At 61.5% G+C, this 17607-nt stretch overlaps 2 protein-coding genes across 4 annotated transcripts in view; both read left to right on the top strand.

The window, feature by feature from the left end:
* The window catches only part of PER2 (period circadian regulator 2), a 35469-nt gene extending 24446 nt beyond the window's left edge, over window positions 1-11023 (top strand). For both annotated transcript variants that reach the window (XM_058665198.1, XM_058665197.1), the window contains 11 exons: window positions 203-328; window positions 628-688; window positions 2328-2490; window positions 2601-2707; window positions 3205-3369; window positions 4051-4233; window positions 5520-6253; window positions 7044-7215; window positions 7821-7989; window positions 8661-8811; window positions 10210-11023. In XM_058665198.1, coding sequence (XP_058521181.1) covers window positions 203-328; window positions 628-688; window positions 2328-2490; window positions 2601-2707; window positions 3205-3369; window positions 4051-4233; window positions 5520-6253; window positions 7044-7215; window positions 7821-7989; window positions 8661-8811; window positions 10210-10359 — 2181 coding nt within the window. In that variant the 3' untranslated portion in view covers window positions 10360-11023. The remainder of the gene's footprint in view (window positions 1-202; window positions 329-627; window positions 689-2327; window positions 2491-2600; window positions 2708-3204; window positions 3370-4050; window positions 4234-5519; window positions 6254-7043; window positions 7216-7820; window positions 7990-8660; window positions 8812-10209) is intronic.
* A 3797-nt stretch (window positions 11024-14820) lies between these two features.
* HES6 (hes family bHLH transcription factor 6) lies at window positions 14821-16253 on the top strand. 2 transcript variants are annotated; one of them, XM_058664271.1, is made up of 4 exons: window positions 14821-15121; window positions 15202-15288; window positions 15411-15452; window positions 15568-15696. In XM_058664271.1, exons 1-4 carry the CDS (start codon window positions 15038-15040, stop codon window positions 15694-15696), a joined length of 342 nt encoding a protein of 113 aa, XP_058520254.1. In that variant the 5' UTR covers window positions 14821-15037. The 2 variants fall into 2 exon arrangements, with proteins under 2 accessions (XP_058520254.1, XP_058520253.1); XM_058664270.1 differs by having other exon boundaries at window positions 14860-15121; window positions 15411-15492; window positions 15568-16253.
* Window positions 16254-17607: the final 1354 nt, after the last annotated feature.

The following is a 17607-nucleotide window of genomic DNA, read 5'->3' as shown; positions in this document are numbered from 1 at the left end:
TGTTGCTGAGTGATGCTGTGTTAAGGACAAGGCCTGCCCATCAGCCAGGGGTCCATCTGTGGAGCCCCCAGACCTTAGGCCCCACGCTGTCCTCTCCTAGGGCAGTCAGTCTGCCATGCTACACTCTGTTGGGGAGCCAGCATGAGCCTCTGGGCGTGACACCAACTCTCCGTAGCCACAGCTCTGCTTGCTGTCTCCACAGCCAGTTCCGCACAGTGGCTCCAGTGGGTACGGGAGCCTGGGCAGCAACGGGTCGCAAGAGCAGCCCCTGAGCCACACCTCCTCCAGCGACAGCAATGGCCACGAAGACTCTGGCCACAGGAGATCTGTATGTCCCCTCTCCCCAAGACAAGTCCGGGGGGGCAGAATGCGGGTCCAGAGCCGCCCCTGCCAGTGAGCCCCAGCGTTGCATGCTGTCTGTGAATGTACTCGTGTGGGGGCATTTTGCACCTATGGGAGCTGACGCAGGTGACATCCAGGTTCTGGGGACAGGGAGGGGTGGTCTGCAGACCTGCTCTTTCCTGCTCCCCGGGGTGCCGAGGTGGGTGGTCTGAGGCCATGTCAGCGCTCTGTCTCGCTGAGGGGACAGGCTGAGGAGTGAACCTTGTGTTTGTTTTGTTCTTCAAGGATGTCCCTAAAAGTGACAAGACCAAAACCAGAAGTCCTCATTCTCACGAGTCTGTTCCAGGTAAGGAGCATCGGGTTTCTGAGGTGCGAGTGTGGCACGGTGTAGCTGGGCGGACCAGGGACAGGACAGGCGTCTGAGCTGTGGGTCACGGCCTGCAGCTTCTGGCAGCAGGGCCTCCCCTCAGCACGTGTTGACCCCCAGCCTCCCTGCCCTGCCACACGCTGGCCACCTGTGCATCCTGGGTTTGTCCCCAGGACCCCGCCTCAGCCCAGAGGCTAATCTCTGTGCACTGCATAGAGACTGCATGGATATGCACCATGCAGTGGGCAGTGCTGGCTCGGACCTTGCTTACCCCCAGCTTGGCCCTCCCTCATCACACCGTCATGTCTGGGCTGCACAGTCCCCTGCCTAGCGCCATTTCTGTTGTGTGAATGCACACACACTGACATACACATAGGCATGCACACGTACCCGTGTATACACAACTACACACGCACATCCATGCACACATGTACACATGCACGTGTATACACAGCCACACATGCACATCCATGCACATATGTACACATACACGTGTATACACAGCCACACACGCACATCCATGTACACGTGTATACATACGCGTGTATACACAGCCACACACGCACATCCATGCACACATGTACACATACACGTGTATACACAGCCACACATGCACATCCATGCACACATGTATACACATACACGTTTATACACCACTATGCATGCACATCTATGCACACATGCACACATACACGTGTATACACTGCTACACACGCACATCCATGCACACATGTACACATACACGTGTATACACAGCTATGCACTCACATCCATGTTCATATGTATGTGTACCCATGTATACACACCTGCACACACACGTCCATGCACACATATACACATACCTGTGTACACACAACTACACAAGTACATCCATGTACATGCATACACATACACACATACCCGTGTATACACAGCTATACACGCACATCCATGCACACATGTACACATACCTGTGTATACACACATGCACACGCACATCCATGCACACATGTACACATACCCGTGTATACACACATGCACACGCACATCCATGCACATATGTACACATACCTGTGTACACAGCTACGCATGCACATCCATGTACATGTGTACACGTGCACACATACGTGTATATGCACAGCTATATACGCACATCCATGTACATATGTACACATACCGTGTATAACAGCTATACACAAACATGGACACAGAGACACATATGCACACCCTTGTATATACCACTGTACACATTCATATACACACATTCACGTACACACGTACCCACGCACACACAGCTATACAGGCACATTCACGTACACAGGCCTGCACACACATGCGTGCCCAGTGCTCTGAGCTAGGGCTCTCACTGCTGTGCTCCAGTTTCTCCTCTTGCTACAAAGAGGATGGGGACCCAGAGCACACACTGGCCTGCCCTCGGTTTTCCCTTGGCCACACATCACCAGGATTCTTGGCCTGTGGGATGTGCTGGGGCTCCACTGAGTGTGGTGACATGTAGGGCCAGGCCAGGCCAGCCCTTAGACTGTGTCCTGCTGGTTGTCATCAGCCCCATGTGCCCCAAGAAAGCTGAGAACCCTTGGGGAGGAGGACAGAAAGGAGGGTAGATTCGTCCTCCTTCCAGACCTGCAGAGGAGTCGCCTGGCTCAAATGAAAGCTGCCCCTGCCACCAAGAAGGACAGCTCTGGGGACAGCTCTTCCAAGGCTGACTTCCTCGAGGAGCTGGCCTGCAAGCCACTGCCCTCCTGCTCGTACCAGCAGATGAGCTGCCTGGACAGTGTCATCAGGTCTGTGTGTCCATCTTCCCTTGGCTGCTGCCCCACTAGCACCCTGCCTGGCAAGCGCCCTGTTCGCGCCCCGCAGGCTGCCTGAGGTCACTGACGCTCCCTCCACACAGGTACTTAGAGAGCTGTACTGAGGCTGCCACTCTGAAGAGGAAGTGCGAATTCCCAGCAAACATCCCCTCGCGGAAGAGCGCCAGCAGCCCTGGGCTGCCTCTTGAAGGTATCTTGATTGCCCAGAGCTGCCACGGGGTAGCAGGGACTGGCTCCTGCCGTGTGCTAGGCATGTCGCACCCCGCATGGGTCTTGGCGACCTCCGGGCACAAGTGTAAGGGAGTAGGTGGCTTCTCAGACCATCTGGATGGAGGTCACTTGATTCTGGACTGTGAGAGGACCAGCTACCTGTGGGTACCTGCTGCTAGAGTCCTCGCTGGCACCCATCGTAGGGAACCTAACAGCTGAGGGAGTACCAGGGATTGGCCTTGGGTGGTGCTGGCATGGTCTCTGCCCTAACCCACGGCAAGGCAGCTGGTGCTGGCACTGCCCAGGCAACATTCAGAGCTGTGCCGTGGAGAAGCCCCTCCCTGGAACCTGCCCAGAGAAGTGTGTTGGGTGGGGTCGCTGTGGTTCGCGCACAGCCTGGCAGAGTGGCTGTCATGGGGCCGCGTGACCAGGGTAACTCTGACATGCTCCATGTTCGCTCCATTTTCTCTTGCAAAGAGGCTGCAGTACCTGCCAAGGTCAGCAGCCATGTGGAGGTCAGTGCCCACTTGAGCTCGCTGACGCTGCCCAGCAAGGCGGAGAGCGTGGTCTCCCTTACCAGCCAGTGCAGCTACAGCAGCACCATCGTCCACGTGGGCGACAAAAAGCCTCAGCCGGAGCTAGGTGAGCCCAGGTTACTTGGTGAATTAAGAGCAATTCGATTCTCAGCATAAAAGCCAAGTTTGACTGCTGTCTTCAACGTTTCTTTATCTAAGTGCAGAAGAACTCTACCATAGCCCCGTAAGGTAAGAGGGGTGCAAGAAGTCCAGGTGTGTAAATTGTAGGGGTGGGGTGCTGCCAGCCAGGGCCCACAGGTCATGCCCGTCTGGCCCTCCTTGTTGTCCTCTGGCGCCACCTGGTGGCGGCTACCTGCTCAGGCCGAAAAGCACAAGTGTAGGGGAGGTGGCCTAGGCTGCAGCAGGGCTTTCGAAGGCTGGGCCTGGCTGTTTGCCTGCTCCCGGGAGGGGTGACTGAAGGTGTTCTTCACCAGGAAGTGGGAGATGAAGGGGAGTGTCCCTCCGTCCCTTTTCAGCCAGTGCCTCCCCCACCGTCACTGGTCGGGGACCCAGAAAGTCACAGGCACTGCAGTCTGTTTTGTTCTGGAAGCTAAGGGCAGCCTGGGAGCACCACAGCTGCAGGTGGGGCTCCGGGCTCGCCCAGCTCCCGGACACCCGGTAGCCCTAGGTTCAACACACAGGGCAAAGATGCTGAGCGCGGCCTGGCATCCTCCTCTACATTCACAAGAATGGTGTGTGTAGACCTGCAGGGGACACGTGTGGACCCAGGCCTGGGTCTTTGTTACAGAGCCAGTGGAAGATGCCATGGGCGGACCCGAGTCCCTGGACCTGCCCTGCGGCCTCACCAAGGAGGTGCTGGCTGCGCACACCCAGAAGGAGGAGCAGAGCTTCTTGCACAAGTTCAGGGGTGTGGGAAGGCTGGCCATCTTCCCCTCACACTGGCGGTTGTGTCCGCGGTCGAGTGAGCCAGGTGAGTGAGGACATCCCAATGAAGAACCTTACAGCTGGGCTTCTATAAAAGGCACAGTTCAACATCTTCCATCTGCTGCTTCACTCTCTGATAGTGAGGGCTGGGCCAGGCTGAAGCCAGGAGCCTGGAGCTCCATCCTGGTCTCCCATGTGAGCAGGGAGCCATCCTCTGCTGCCTTCCCAGGCCCATTGTTAGGGAGCCGGATTAGAAGCGGAACATCCAGGACTCATGCCAACACTGTTCATGTGGGCCCACAGGCGGTGGCTTAACCTACTATGCTGCATGCCGGCCCCAGGGCAGCTTTCAGATGGTGAGCTGTCTCCTATCAGAAGTACGCTTTTGGGAGCTGCTGGCCACATGGTCTGTTCTGCGGCTTTGCTGCCTGGGCCAGCACTGGGGCCAGGGTGCTGTGAAGAGGACCTCAGCCTCGGGGTACCCAAACAGCCCCCTGCTGAAAGGGCTGCTGGGCCCTGCGTGAGGCCCTGCTTCCCTGAGCACCCTGGCCCAGGCGTGAGGCACTGCAGCCCATCCTGCACCACGGCGCAGTGTCTGTGGTGCGGGGAGCCAGCTGCTGCACGTCCTTTCCTGGTCCAGAGGCCCCTTCATGGCCCTAGCCCCCTCCCAAGACCATAGCCAACACTGGCTCCGGACTGTGGCCCAGGGCACACGCCCCACCAGGACCCGCCAAGAATGCCCAGGAGGCTGTGCAGCTTCAGACCCAGGGTCACCGCGCCCACTGCGGGGCAGCTTCGAGTCCCTGGGCGTGCACAGAGCAGCCATCCAGTCGCAGCCGCTTTGGGGTGGGGGGCGCCCCAGGACTGCCCCAGCAGGTGCTGGAGCTGCTGACTCCCTACACAGGAGCAGGAAATGGCTGTGTTCGTAGGACAGCTGCAGTGCCATTGGAGAGGTTCCGTGAGGCATGGCTGGTCCTGCTCTCCCAGCGCAGACTGGGGCCTGCCCACTGCTGAGGAGTGCCGGACTCACTGGGCTGTCTGCTGGGTACAGATGGGACCGTCACCAGCAGCCAGTCCTTCCCACGGGAGGTGGCGGCATCCCCCAGCCACGGGTGGGCCTGCACACAGGTGCGAGCCCTTCCTAGGAAAGGTACCTTTGTCCTGATTTGTCTCACTTCACCAAAGGTCAGGAGACACAGATGGAACAGTTAGCCCTGGTTGGCACGAGGACCCCTGGACTGTGGGCCTCGGAGGTGCGGGGGGTGGTCTTCAGGAGCCAGTGGGATGGGCGTCAGGTTGTGGGATCCTAACTGGGGGTACCTCACATTTCAGCTCCCCCTGGACTAAGAAATGTTTCTGGAATGGACTCATCTTGGAAAAAAACTGGAAAGAACAGAAAGCTAAAGTCCAAGCGAGTCAAGCCCCGAGATTCCTCGGATAGCACAGTGTCTGGGGGGCCCGTGCCCCAGCACCCGCCGCTCACAGGCCTCAGTGCCACAGCCTGGTCACCCTTGGCCACGTCCCAGTCCAGCTGCCCTGCAGTGCCCTTCCCCGCCCCCATGCCTGCCTACTCCCTGCCTGTGTTTCCGGCACCAGGGATGGTGGCGGCCATGCCCGTGGCTCCGTCTGCTGGCTTCGTCATGCCAGGGCAGCCGGAGCTCGCCGTGCAGGCCTCGCTGTTCCCTGCTCCCTTGGCCCCAGTTGTAGACTTCATGCTTCCCAGCAGCTACCCCTTTTCACCGGGACCCCTCAGCCCGCCCCAGGCCTTCCCCAGCCAGCCTGGCTTCGAGGCCTCATTGACCTCAGCCTCGCCGCCTGAGGTTCCCAGCCAGAGCTCACTGCCCAGACCTCCGAGCGCCTTTTGCCCGGCCTCCGGGACCAGGCGCAGCACATCCCCACCCCTTTTCCAGTCCCGCGGCAGCTCACCCCTGCAACTTAACCTGCTGCAGCTGGAGGAGGCCCCCGAAGGCAGTGTGGGGGCCGCTGGGACCTCTGGGACAGCAGGCACAGGGCCAGACTACAAGCCCGGGACTGTTCCAGACCGTTTGCCGAAGGCATCTTCAGCCGTAAGTGATGCTCTCTGTGCCCAGGCTAGTGGCAGGCATGACTCCCACCTGCTAGGCTTGGGATGAGCAGGTGTGCCAGAAGGGAGCATGTGCCATTCCAGAGCTGTCAGAGGGGCGTTGGCACTTTGTACTGTCCTGGTATTGTATTGCAAAGCTCACACGGCCACGGGGGCTTCTGTCTGTCAGTCCTCACACACAAGGCACCATCAGACTGGGTGGCAGGCTCCCTGGGCAGAGGCTAGGCCTGCCCAGGTGTCCACACAGAGCAGGAGGGAGGGGGCAGTGTGCTGCCTGTTTCCATCCAGGGGCCTTACAGGTGTAGCTAGCGTGTCCTGGGCTCACAGGTGGGAGTTGTCCCAGGGGATCCCGTTGCTGGGGGCCTGAGTGAGGCTCATGGGCCTGGAGGTGGGCCCCGTGAGTCCTACTTCCCCTGCCGTGATTCCCGCTCCTGAGCCTGTACTCTGAGCCAACAGCCTGGAAGTCCAAAGACTTGAGGCTCAGTGTTTCTCGCCATGCCAAGCCCCTCCCTCTGACCAAGGCAGCCTCCCACTCGCTGTGAGGAGGGCCCTCGGGGAGGGAGAGAGTGGCATGGAAGCTGTTTTCCGGACTCCATGGTCACTATGACCACAAACAGCGTAAGGCTGTCCCTGGATCCCAGAAGGCCAGCCTTGTCAGCCCAGGTTTAGCCGAGTGGCCCCCTTCACTGCCCACGGCCAGACCCCAGCACTGTGTCTGCAGCGGCAGCCCACACACCTAGGTGTCCTGTCCTATTCTCCTTGTCCCCCTGCAGTCTGAGGAGCCCGCAGACAAGCACAACAGTGACGCCCTCTCGACCTCCAGCGACCTGCTCAACCTGCTCCTGAACGATCACCTTGGCTCCGCCACAGGCTCCGCCCGATCTGGGAGCAGTGCCTCGGCCACTTCAGACTTCCTGGGCTCCGGCGCCACACGCAGTGGGACAGGTGTGTGCTGCTGAGGGTGGCAGGGCCACGGGGCAGAGTCTGCAAGGCCACGGGACAGCAATGCTGGGATGTGATGAGGCAGAACCTACGGGACCACACACCAGCACTGTGTTGGGATGCGGTGGGGCAGAGCCTGCGGGACCTTGGGCTTTGTCAGGGTACTGTCCAGGGTTTCCAGGTGGCCACTCTGCCCGCAGCAGTTCCCAGGTAGTGTTCAACGGAGTCCCCTGTCCCCACTGCCCACTCGCCACATCAGTCCAGGCCCAGCCATCCCTCAGCCTCCCCAGGCAGTGTGCCACCTTCCTCACTTACACTCACGTGCGTGGGGCTGTGGACACCTGCGGCCTCTACAGGCCAGCAGCCTCCGCATAGGCCCTGGGGAGTGCTCACCATCCTCCCGGGCAGCTCTGCTGCAGACGGAGCATGCCTGGGAAAGACCTTGATTTTTGACACAGGGCCTCAGGAAGAGCCCCACCAAGGACTTGTGGAGGGCCTTGGAAGAAGGGGCCGTGCGTGCTGAGAGCCTCCCTGGTCACTGCACAGGCAGCTGAGGCAGCAGGGACTCCCTGGGACAGGACTTGACCTGGCACGTTGTCTGTTTCTAGATAGCAGTGACACCAGTCACCTGAGCAGATGCTTGGGAAGCACAGCCCCCTCAGAGAATAGCCACAAGGCGGTGCGGGCGCCGGCCCTGGAGGGCAGTGTGGACCCCGTCCGGCTGCTGATGGCCGACACAGATGACCGTGCCATGCTCACCTACCAGCTGCCTTCTCGGTAACTGCTCTGCCTCTTCCTGGGAACACGGGGAGGGACGGCCAGCAGGGCCGCCTGGTGACCCTGCCAGTGCGGCCCCATCCAGTTAGCCAGAGCCCAGCAGTAGCTGCCTGCAGCCCGTGAGGACGACTGGCTCCTGGCACCAGCTCTGGGGCCTCACCTGCGGCTGCTCTCAAGTGTCTGCCAGTGTCCTGTGCACCTGCTGCTGGGAAGCTGGGGAGAGCTGTGGGGGTCCCAGTAGGGGATGGCCCACGGCCATTGGTCTGTGCCCAGGCTCAGTCCACAGCAGGCCACCATACGGAGCCGTTCCTTGGAGGAGGAGCCACAAGGGAAGGAGCAGCAGAGAGGGGGAGGGAGGGCAAGTCAGGCCTCCACTCTCAGGGTGAGCCCGGAGCCATGTCCAGACCCCCTCGGGAGGAGCAAGGCTGCGCCTGCCTGGCCTGGATCCTGCGCTGGAGTTTCACATAAGCTGGAATCTTGACTTGGGTTAGCATTTTGACATCTGCCGGGGGGCTGGTTTCCTGCCGGGGTAGTGGGACTTGAATGATCGACTAGCATTAGCAAAATCATCTGAGACCACACCATCCCTGTTGGGAAAGTTGCAGAAGGTGAGTGTGTTTTGGGAAACAGAATCCCTCCAGACCCTAGGCGCCTGCCTCGCCCCCATGCAGGGACATGGAGACCGTGCTGAAGGAGGACAGAGAGAAGCTACAGCTGTTGCACAAGTCCCAGCCCCGGCTCTCTGAGGGCCAGTGGCAGGAGCTGCGTGAGGTCCACCCCTGGGTGCAGATGGGCAGCCTGCCTGCAGCGCTGGACGTGGCGGTGAGCTCACTGTGGCCCCGCAGACATGGTCTCCCAGTACCAGCCCTGCGCCTTTCCGCTGAGGCTGAGGCGACCAGAGGGAGAGAGGTCTGTCATGCCAGGACCTCTTCAGACAACTTTCCTCTAGCATCACTCCAGAGGTTAAATATCTGATGTCGGCCACTCATTGCAATTGGAATTGTCTTCGCTTTATCAATTCTGGTTTCTATTTCAAAAACTAAAATGAAAGCAGAAGTTCCAGTCCGCAGCAGTCACGTGCCCACTGCATTGTTGGTGGGTGCGGCAGTGGGCACCCTGCAGCCTGTTCCTGAGAGGCCAAGGCTGGAGGTGTTCAACCCTTCTCTGTGCCGGACCCATAGCCCCTCCCTGCCCACTCGGGCACCCTCACCCCACTGCACTGGAAACACTGCTCCCCTGGGACCTCAGGCCCCTGCTGCTGAGTGCCACGCACCTTCACTGTCTTCTCCTGCGCCAGTGCAGCTCTCCCGTGAGCCCTTCTCTCCTGGGGCCTGGCTCGGCCCCACTCCTCACCTGCTGGCTGGAAACTGTCCGTGCAGGCAGTTCCCTGAGGGGCCCTGAAGTCCAGTCCTCCCCTCCCTGGGTCCAAACCTGAACTCCCGTCATCCTCAGAACCTACCCAATCCCACTCCTTGTAGCTGGGAGTGGCTTCCTCCTGCCTGGGGCTCGGCTGCTTCTCTGTGCACCCTCCAGGCTGTCAGCAAATCCGTGGGCGTGACCTTCAAGGTGCAGGACCAGTTGCTTCCATCATCTGGCACCTCCCCCTGCTCGCCCCGCAGTCGTTCCCAGCTGCACCACCACTTGATTAGTGGTGGCAAAGCCACACACATCTGTCCCCCTCCTGTCACTTTCCACTTCAGGAGCCGCTCAAGCCACTGAGCGACTGGCCAGGCAGGTGTATGCCGTGCTGAGCTCCTCCGCCCCTGGGGACCCACGCTCCATCGTTTCCACAGTCCCCAAGCATTCTCTCTTGCTGTGGCACATGTGATCCCAAAACTTGGGCAGTTCCACCCATGTGGAGTCATGGTTTCTCAGGGTCAGGAACTGGAGAGCCTCCCAGCCCAGGATTCAGAGGGTCCCTCCTCTGGACCTGCCTGCAGTGCCACTTGGAGTTCCCCAGAGAGAGGAAGGGAGTGGGGAGTGGGGGGAGGGCCTGCCCTCTTAGAGGTGCCTACCCTGGGCAAGTAGGAGGGCCAAGTTCTAGACCCCTGCCTAGGCCCTCTGGCCTCATTGCATGCCTGGTGCTCTGCGGGCCCTTCTATGTCCCTGCCCTGCCCGACCATGAGCACCCCGGGCTGGGGTGGCCTTGCAGGGAAGTGGAGCTGGGTCTTCCTGCATCTGAGCCACATTTTCCAAGGAAAGCTTATGTTTGTCTTCCAGGAATGTGTGTACTGTGAGGACGGGGACCAGGGCGGCCTCTGCGCACCCTACAAGGAGGACGACAGTGACTCCCTAGGACTCAGCGAGGGGCCAGACGCCAAGGAGGAGGGCAGGCCCACCCTGACTCAAGCACAGGCAGGACACCCATAGTTGCCCTGGCAGCCCCCGGGGATGGGCAAGCCCGGCATCGCTTCTGTCACTTGCTTCATTTTGTTAAAAAATGTCATGTTCTGAAGGGGCAGCCCCAGGCGGTGGTCTGGTGGCCAGGGGCAAGCTGCAGGACAGCCCGAGGAACTCTGACAGCTACAAGGATGAGGCCCATGTCCCGAGACTTCGTGCCAGGGTGTGGCTTCCAGAATTTTCTGAAGTGTGCTTGTTCACGCCCTCTGCCTTCTCTTGAGACTGTTTTGTAGTTTGATGCTTTTCTCCCCACACCAAGAAGTGTGTCGCCCCTTGTAACGTGCTTTCAGGGCAGTTCCCCTTCAGCCGTGGGCACAGCTGGCAACCCTGGCAGCCGCTGCTGCAGTGGGACAGTCGAGTCGGCCCTTCGCTTGCAGTGAGAGAACGACCCTCAGGGAGTCTGTGGCTGCTGGCCAGCCCCTGCAGCATCCACTCCCTGACTCTCCGGATGCTTCCATGTCCTCCAGACCATTCTGGACGAAGTGTGTGATCCCGTTCAGCTACCTGGGTGCCCTGTTACAGATCAGGCCTTGGCTGTGGTTCCTGGGCCCCAGCTGGGTCTGCTGGAGCCCCCAGAAGCCAGCCCAGCCAATGTGAGCCACGCCTGAGAGCATGGATACAGGGCTCCATGGAGATGGGGGTCCTGCCTGTGCCACGGGCGCTGTCAGCCCAGCAGGGCCTCCTGGTGCATCGTGCACCCCAGAGGCGGCTGGGAGAATGTCTAACTGGTCCCTTGAGAGTGACAAGTGATCACGGACACACACAGTAGCTGAGCTGCAGTTGGACCAAGCCCACAAAGCGAAGAAGAAAGCAGGTCTCTCCTTGCTTGTAAATGGCCAAGGGAAGGGCGCTGTCTCCTTGTGTTCCATGCGGTTTGCAAAACCGCCTTACGCCTGAATGTGAAAAAGAAGAAAGAAAAATGAAAGAAGAACAGCAAAGGGACCCAGCAGTGTCCCTTGAGGGTGGCCAGGAGCAGCTGGGTCCTCGGGGCGATGGGGGTTCCTCTCATGTCCTGGGTCCTCGGGGCGATGGGGGTTCCTCTCATGTCCTGGGTCCTCGGGGCGATGGGGTTCCTCTCATGTCCTGGGTCCTCGGGGCGATGGGGGTTCCTCTCATGTCCTGGGTCCTCGGGGCGATGGGGGTTCCTCTCATGTCCTGGGTCCTCGGGGCGATGGGGGTTCCTCCGGGCGTTCCTCTCATGTCCTGGGTCCTCGGGGCGATGGGGGTTCCTCTCATGTCCTGGGTCCTCGGGGCGATGGGGGTTCCTCTCATGTCCTGGGTCCTCGGGGTGATGGGGGTTCCTCTGGGGGTTCTTCTCATGTCCCTATAGCTGCCAGGAAGTCCTGGGGAATGTTTACCGTCACGGCCCCGTGGCCGCGTGGACTCACTTTGTGAGTGTGTTCACATGCTGTACGCGTCCTGTTCTCTGTTGTGTGTGTGCCTGGCCGGGGTTAGCCCTTCTCTGCTGTGAGCCGAGCCTTTCCCAAACCTTCCCAAGAGACGCGTGTGCCCCCAGGACGGTCGGCGAGCCTCGTGGACACACAGGCCGTTCCTGTGCGAAATGGACGTGCGTCTCCCAGTGCGGTCCCTTTGTGTGACTGCTTGTGTCTTTTTAAGACTTGTTTTGTCTTTTAGAACATTGGTAAATAAAGCAAGTATATTTTTATTTTCAACTGTGAGTGTTTGGAGGCATAGACAAAAGATTGGGATAGAGATCAAAGGTTGCTGCCGGGTTGTTTCTTGAAAAGAACTCCAGAAACTCTGAGCGCTGTGACCCAGAGGCCTGCCGGGGCTTCTCCCCTCGGCTGGCCGCCCAGCCCTGACCAGCTCCCAGTGCCCATGGACCCTGTGTGATGCAAATGTGATTCTAGGGCCCGCCTGCTTGCAGATGTTCACTTACAGTTGTAGGGTGCAGCTGCCCGACTCCCCATCCCCAGCTGCCCTCCACTGGCCTGGGACGTCCCAGGCGCCCACTCTGGCCCTGGCAGAGTGGTGGCCACAGGGCTGAAGGCAGGCCATGAAGTGGCCAAGTCAGCATTCCCTCTGCTCTGCTTCTGCCACCCCAGCCCTGCTTAATGCGGGCTCAGCCCCAGGCAGCCTGCCCCACTGCGCCTGCCCTGGCTCCCTCTCACTGTTCCCCCGAAGGTTGGGGGCCTGGAGGGCACCAGGACTGCAGAGTGCCTGAGGCTGTCGGGGTGATTTCATTTACCCTACACCCCGAGGGCACCCGTGCCCTTCCAAACCAAAAGGAGCAGCTCAGCTTCCTGGGCAGCCTGCCCACTGGGCTGGACCCCATGCTGCTTTTGCTCCCTGGGATTCATGGCCCATTGTGCCATCCTTCCTGGCTGTGGGAGGAATCCAAGGGCCAGAGCTCAGGAAGTGGGTTGCACTGGAGGAGGAGTCGGGGGGACTGCATGGTGGTCCCCAGATGGGGACAGCAGAGCACGCCTGGCAAGCAGACACTGCTGGTAGAAGCGCAGTTCCCAGCGTGCGGACTCAAGCCGTCAGGGCTCACCCTGAGGCACCTGCCAAGCTCCAATGTAGCTTTTTCCTCAATACCTGCTCCCCAGGGTGCCAACACCTGCCTTCTGTCTCCCCTCCTCATCCACACCTGTCACCCGTCCTTGTGTTTCTACAAACTCGGCTTTTGGTAACACCTGTAAGCAGAACCCAGCTTTCTTGCCTTCTCTGGGATTGATCCCAAATGCAACTCCCTCCAGACACCGTTGGCATGCGGGGTGTGTTGAGACTGCTGACTGCTGAGCCAAGCAAGACGCTAATACCACGTTTCTTGGGTGGCCTTTTGCTTTTTATTTTCCTAGAACAAGAGGTCCAGATGAAATCCCAGGCTGGCGTGCAGCCACTGTAGACACTCTGGGAGTGAACCAGCAGATGGCTGGTGCTGGTGCTGTGGCATAGTGGGTTAAGCTGCCAACTGCCCCAGCATCTTCCCATATGAGCGCCAGTTCAAGTCCCAGCTGCTCCACTTCCAACCCAGCTCCCTGCCAATGCTCCTGGGAGAGTGGCAGAGGACGGTCCAAGTCCTTGGGTTCCTGCACCCATGTGGGAAGTCTGTTACAAGCCCCTGCTCAGTCCAGCTCTGGCCATGAACCAGTAGATGGAAAAGCTTTCTCTGTCTCCTCTCTGTAAATCTACCTTTTAAATAAAAATAAACCTTTTAAACAATACATTTAAAAATCACCCTATTTATTTTCCTGTTTCTCATAGTGGACACTTAAAGTACAGTCATTTTGGGGGTCTCCTTCAGGTGGGAAGAGGAGTATGGCACAGCCTCCCTGGGGCACGCCACGGAGCAGGGGACACGTGTACATGCGTGTGTGCCTCAGGTGTGTGTCCTGAGGGTGTGCTCCGTCCACGAGCTAGTGGGGCAAGCTCAGTCTACTGCCCCTGGACGGCAGCACACGCAGGGCCAGCCGAGAGCCGCAGGGAGGGGCCAAGTGGACAGGCAGTGGGTTCAGAACCCTCCAGCTCTCCTGCTCGCCTGGCCTGCCCCCTCTCCCTCTGTGGAGAGGCCGCAGCAGGCTCTCCAGGTGACGCAGCTCCACCTTCGGGCACAATCACGGGCGCCCCCCACTGCCCTCCCCTTAAGGCCTCCAACTGGCCAGGGGACCCGCTTCTCTTCCGCGGGACAGGCGGGTCCCGAGGGCTCGGCGGGCTGTGGGGCAGAGGACGTGCTGCCAGCCCTGGGCCCACCCAGCGGAGGGCGAAGGCCTGGAGCCGCTGCGGGGTCCTGCGCCTTAGGCTGAAGCCTCGGGTGGGGGGCGCAGGAGGCACCGCGACGTCCCGGCAGGCCGGCAGATGGGCGGCCGCGGTGGGGGTCGCGGGCGTCCGGCCGCCCCGAGCGAGCGCCCGCCCGCTTGGCGCACAAAGCCGGCGGAGACAAAGACGCGGCCGACACCTGCCGCTCTTGGCGCGGCTGCAGCTGCCAACTGTCACGGGCATCAAGTTACTGCGCCAGACGGCGACGGGGAGGGGGCGGATACAGGGGTGCGGAGGGGGAGGGGGACACAAAGGGGGCCACAGAGGGGCGGGGAAACACGCCGAGTAAGGGCTCGGAGGCTTGGGGGTCACCACGGGAAGGGCCTAAGAGGCGAGGGGTAGCGTGGGGGGTGGCTCACAGTGAAGAGGGGCACCAAGGCTCCGGAGGGGGGAGGAGAAGGTCTCGGGCCAGGGGACCACCAGGAGGTGGGGGCGCTCAAGAGGGGGCGGGGTGGTCCCGGCTGGGGTAGGGGAGCTCCCGGGAGCAACAGGCGGATGGACCCCGCCCTCACGGCTTTCCGGGGGTGAGCGTCGGGGACGGCGCCCGGCTGCCCAGGCGGTGCCCACCTCCCCGGCGCTTCGCCGGCAGCCAAGCCGCACGCGACGCGGACGGGGCGGCGTGCACGCGCCCACTCCCCCGGCCCGGCGTCCTCCAGCCGGCCCGGCCCCCGTCCGCGCCGAGGCCGCCCGGCCCGGGCCCGCCCCGCCAGCTGCCCGCCGCGCCCCGGCGCCGCACAAAGCGCGCGCCTGCCATTGGCCTCGGCGCGCCGGGCGGCGGGCAGCTCCGCCAGTCGGCGCATTGAGATGCAAATGAGCCGCTATAAAAACGGGCGGGGCGGTCGCAGGCCGGAAGACGCGCGGGGCGGCCATGGCCCCGTCCCTGGCCTCGGGCCGGGACCGCACGGGCCGGGAGGACGAGGACAGCTGCGGGGAGGCGCGTGGGGACCGCAAGGTGCGGGCGCGGCCGGGCGGCGGGTGGAGTGAGGACGGCGGGGTGCTTGGGGCCGGGGCTCAGGCACTCGCTTCCCGCAGGCCCGGAAGCCCCTGGTGGAGAAGAAGCGGCGCGCTCGGATCAACGAGAGTCTACAGGAACTGCGGCTGCTGCTGGCGGGGGCCGAGGTGCGGCTGGGGACGGGCGCGTGGGCTGCGGGCGCCGAGGTGCGGCTGGGGACGGGCGCGTGGGCTGCGGGCTCGTGGGCTGCGGGGCGCATCCCCTGCTCACGCTCTCCCCGGCGGCGCAGGTGCAGGCCAAGCTGGAGAACGCCGAGGTGCTGGAGCTGACAGTGCGCCGCGTGCAGGGCGCGCTGCGGGGCCGGGCGCGCGGTGAGTGTGGGTCCCGGAGGCGGGGTCGGGGGGCCCGGGGCGGGCCCCCCTCACGCTTCCCATCCTCGGTCGCAGAGTGCGAGCAGCTGCAGGCAGAAGCCAGCGAGCGCTTCGCCGCCGGCTACATCCAGTGCATGCATGAGGTGCACACCTTCGTGTCCACGTGCCAAGCCATCGACGCCACCGTCGCCGCTGAGCTCCTGAACCACCTGCTGGAGTCCATGCCGCTGCGCGAGGGCAGCAGCTTTCGAGACCTACTGGGGGACGCCCTGGCCGCGCCGCCAGCAGCCCCTGGGTGCCTTGGCTGGCCCACAGGAGGCGCGCCTGGGTCCCCATTGCCCAGCCCCCCGGGTCCTGGGGATGACTTGGGCTCCGACCTGGAAGAGGCCCCCGAAGCATCTGCCGAGGGGCTGGACTTGGTGCCCGCGGCCTTGGGCAGCCTCACGACGGCCCGGAGAGCCCAGAGTGTCTGGAGGCCTTGGTGACCAAAGCCAGTCCTGAACCGGCTGGGCCCGGGAGCGGGGAGGGCAGTAGTCAGCTCCCGGTGGATGCCTGATGGGGCAGCCCAGCCAGGCTCCAGCCTGATTTTGGTGGGGAGGGTTCCCCATCCCAACCGTCACCTTTGCCAGGGGTCTCTTGTGCAGAGATAACCCCCAGTGGGGCGGAGCCTCTCCCAGGGGCTGGGCACCCGTGCCAGGCAGGGAGCACAGAGCCTGTTAGTCCTGGCCCACACAGCAGCTCGCATTTGCGGCCTTGGAGCCAGGAGGTGTCCCTCAAAACTGCGGGAAAGGGCTGAGGTTTTCCGGAGGCCTGGCTGGCGGCACAACGGCTGTGTGTTCCATTGTATTAAATAAAGGTATGCAGGAAGGTCCCGGTGAAGAGACACTGAGGGGTGTGGCGTGGGTGGTGTTACGTCAGATGCGTGTGGCTCTGGGCACTGGAGCAGCATCTTAAGCTGTGATCCCGCCGTCAGTCATGAATGCTGGTTCGAGTGCCAGCTGTTCCACTTCGCATGCAGCTCCCTGCTAACGTGCCTGGGAAGGCAGCAGAAACAGCCCCACACTTGGAGGAGCTTGCCCAGCCTTGGCCGTTGCAGCCACCTGGGGGGTCAGCCAGCAGATGGACCACCTCTCACGTCCAGAGAGAAAAGTCCTCACCTTGTGTCCCAGAACAGTGGCATAGTGCAGCTTGGTGCCCGCACCACTGCACTATGCCACTGTTCTGGGGCTCCTGGGCTGCCCGGAGGCCCCTGGTGTCAGGGTGTCCCTTCCCTAATGGGGGCAGCTTGAGCCTAGGAGCTCTGAAGACTTGGGGAGCACAGGTAACAGAATTGGCAGCCGGGGTGTCAGAGCCCCCAAGACTGCTGAGGTGTGACCACTGGGACTGCCGCGTGGTCTCCTGCCTGGCTAGAGGCTGTTGCTTAACAGACCATTGTCCCCAGGTGGGCCTGGCTACAGCAGGTGTTGCTCTGGCCTCTTGAGACTGGATGTTAGCAAAGGTGTGGGGGGTGTTGGTCCTCTGGATTGGAATGTCATTCCAGGTGGCCTCGGGCGTGGCCAGGTCACAGGTCAGCAGCTTCCCTAGACCCCCACAGTGAGTCCCAGGCTCTCTGGGCAGCGTTAGCCAGGTGGGCTGCTTAAAAGGAGTGACTCCGTTTGCCCAGTGGTGCTGGTAGGGGGTGAGGCTCGGGCCAGGACCCCCTGGGCCTGTCCCTTGCACCCAGATGCCCCCCAGGGGGAGCTGTTCCACCTTGCTGCAGCCCCAGGCCCCTGCAGGCTTCCCTCCACCTTCCCTGCTAACTGGCACCTCCCAACCCTTGGCCCTTGCCTGCGCTCGGTGGCGCCCACTGTAGGTGAGCACAGGTCCACGGCCTGAAACCACATGGGTTATCATCTGGCGGTTACAGTCTGGCAACTCCGGGGGCTAAGCTGGGGAGTCAGCAGGCAGGGCTGTGATCCTGGCCTGCGAACAGCCCTCACCGACGACTCCATCTTCAGAGCTAGCAGCTGTCTCTGCCTCTTCTGCCATCCTCACGTCTGTCACATGTGTAAATATCTACATGTGTGTTTATACCCTTACTTAAGAGGGAGGTCAGTTGATGTGAACCCAGTCCCG

Source organism: Ochotona princeps, chromosome 5, assembly GCF_030435755.1.
Source record: "Ochotona princeps isolate mOchPri1 chromosome 5, mOchPri1.hap1, whole genome shotgun sequence".
NCBI classification, from domain to species: Eukaryota; Metazoa; Chordata; class Mammalia; order Lagomorpha; family Ochotonidae; genus Ochotona; species Ochotona princeps.
Note: the sequence above shows the minus strand (reverse complement) of the source record. Positions and strands in the feature narration are given on the sequence as shown.

Bases quoted from the DNA above. Each gene is read 5' to 3' on its own strand.
- HES6 (XM_058664270.1), top strand. From the start codon at position 15,038: ATGGCCCCGTCCCTGGCCTCGGGCCGGGACCGCACGGGCCGGGAGGAC. The intron at 15,289-15,410 runs GTGCGGCTGGGG...CCGGCGGCGCAG, and splicing joins TGCTGCTGGCGGGGGCCGAG to GTGCAGGCCAAGCTGGAGAA. The intron at 15,493-15,567 runs GTGAGTGTGGGT...CCTCGGTCGCAG, and splicing joins GCTGCGGGGCCGGGCGCGCG to AGTGCGAGCAGCTGCAGGCA.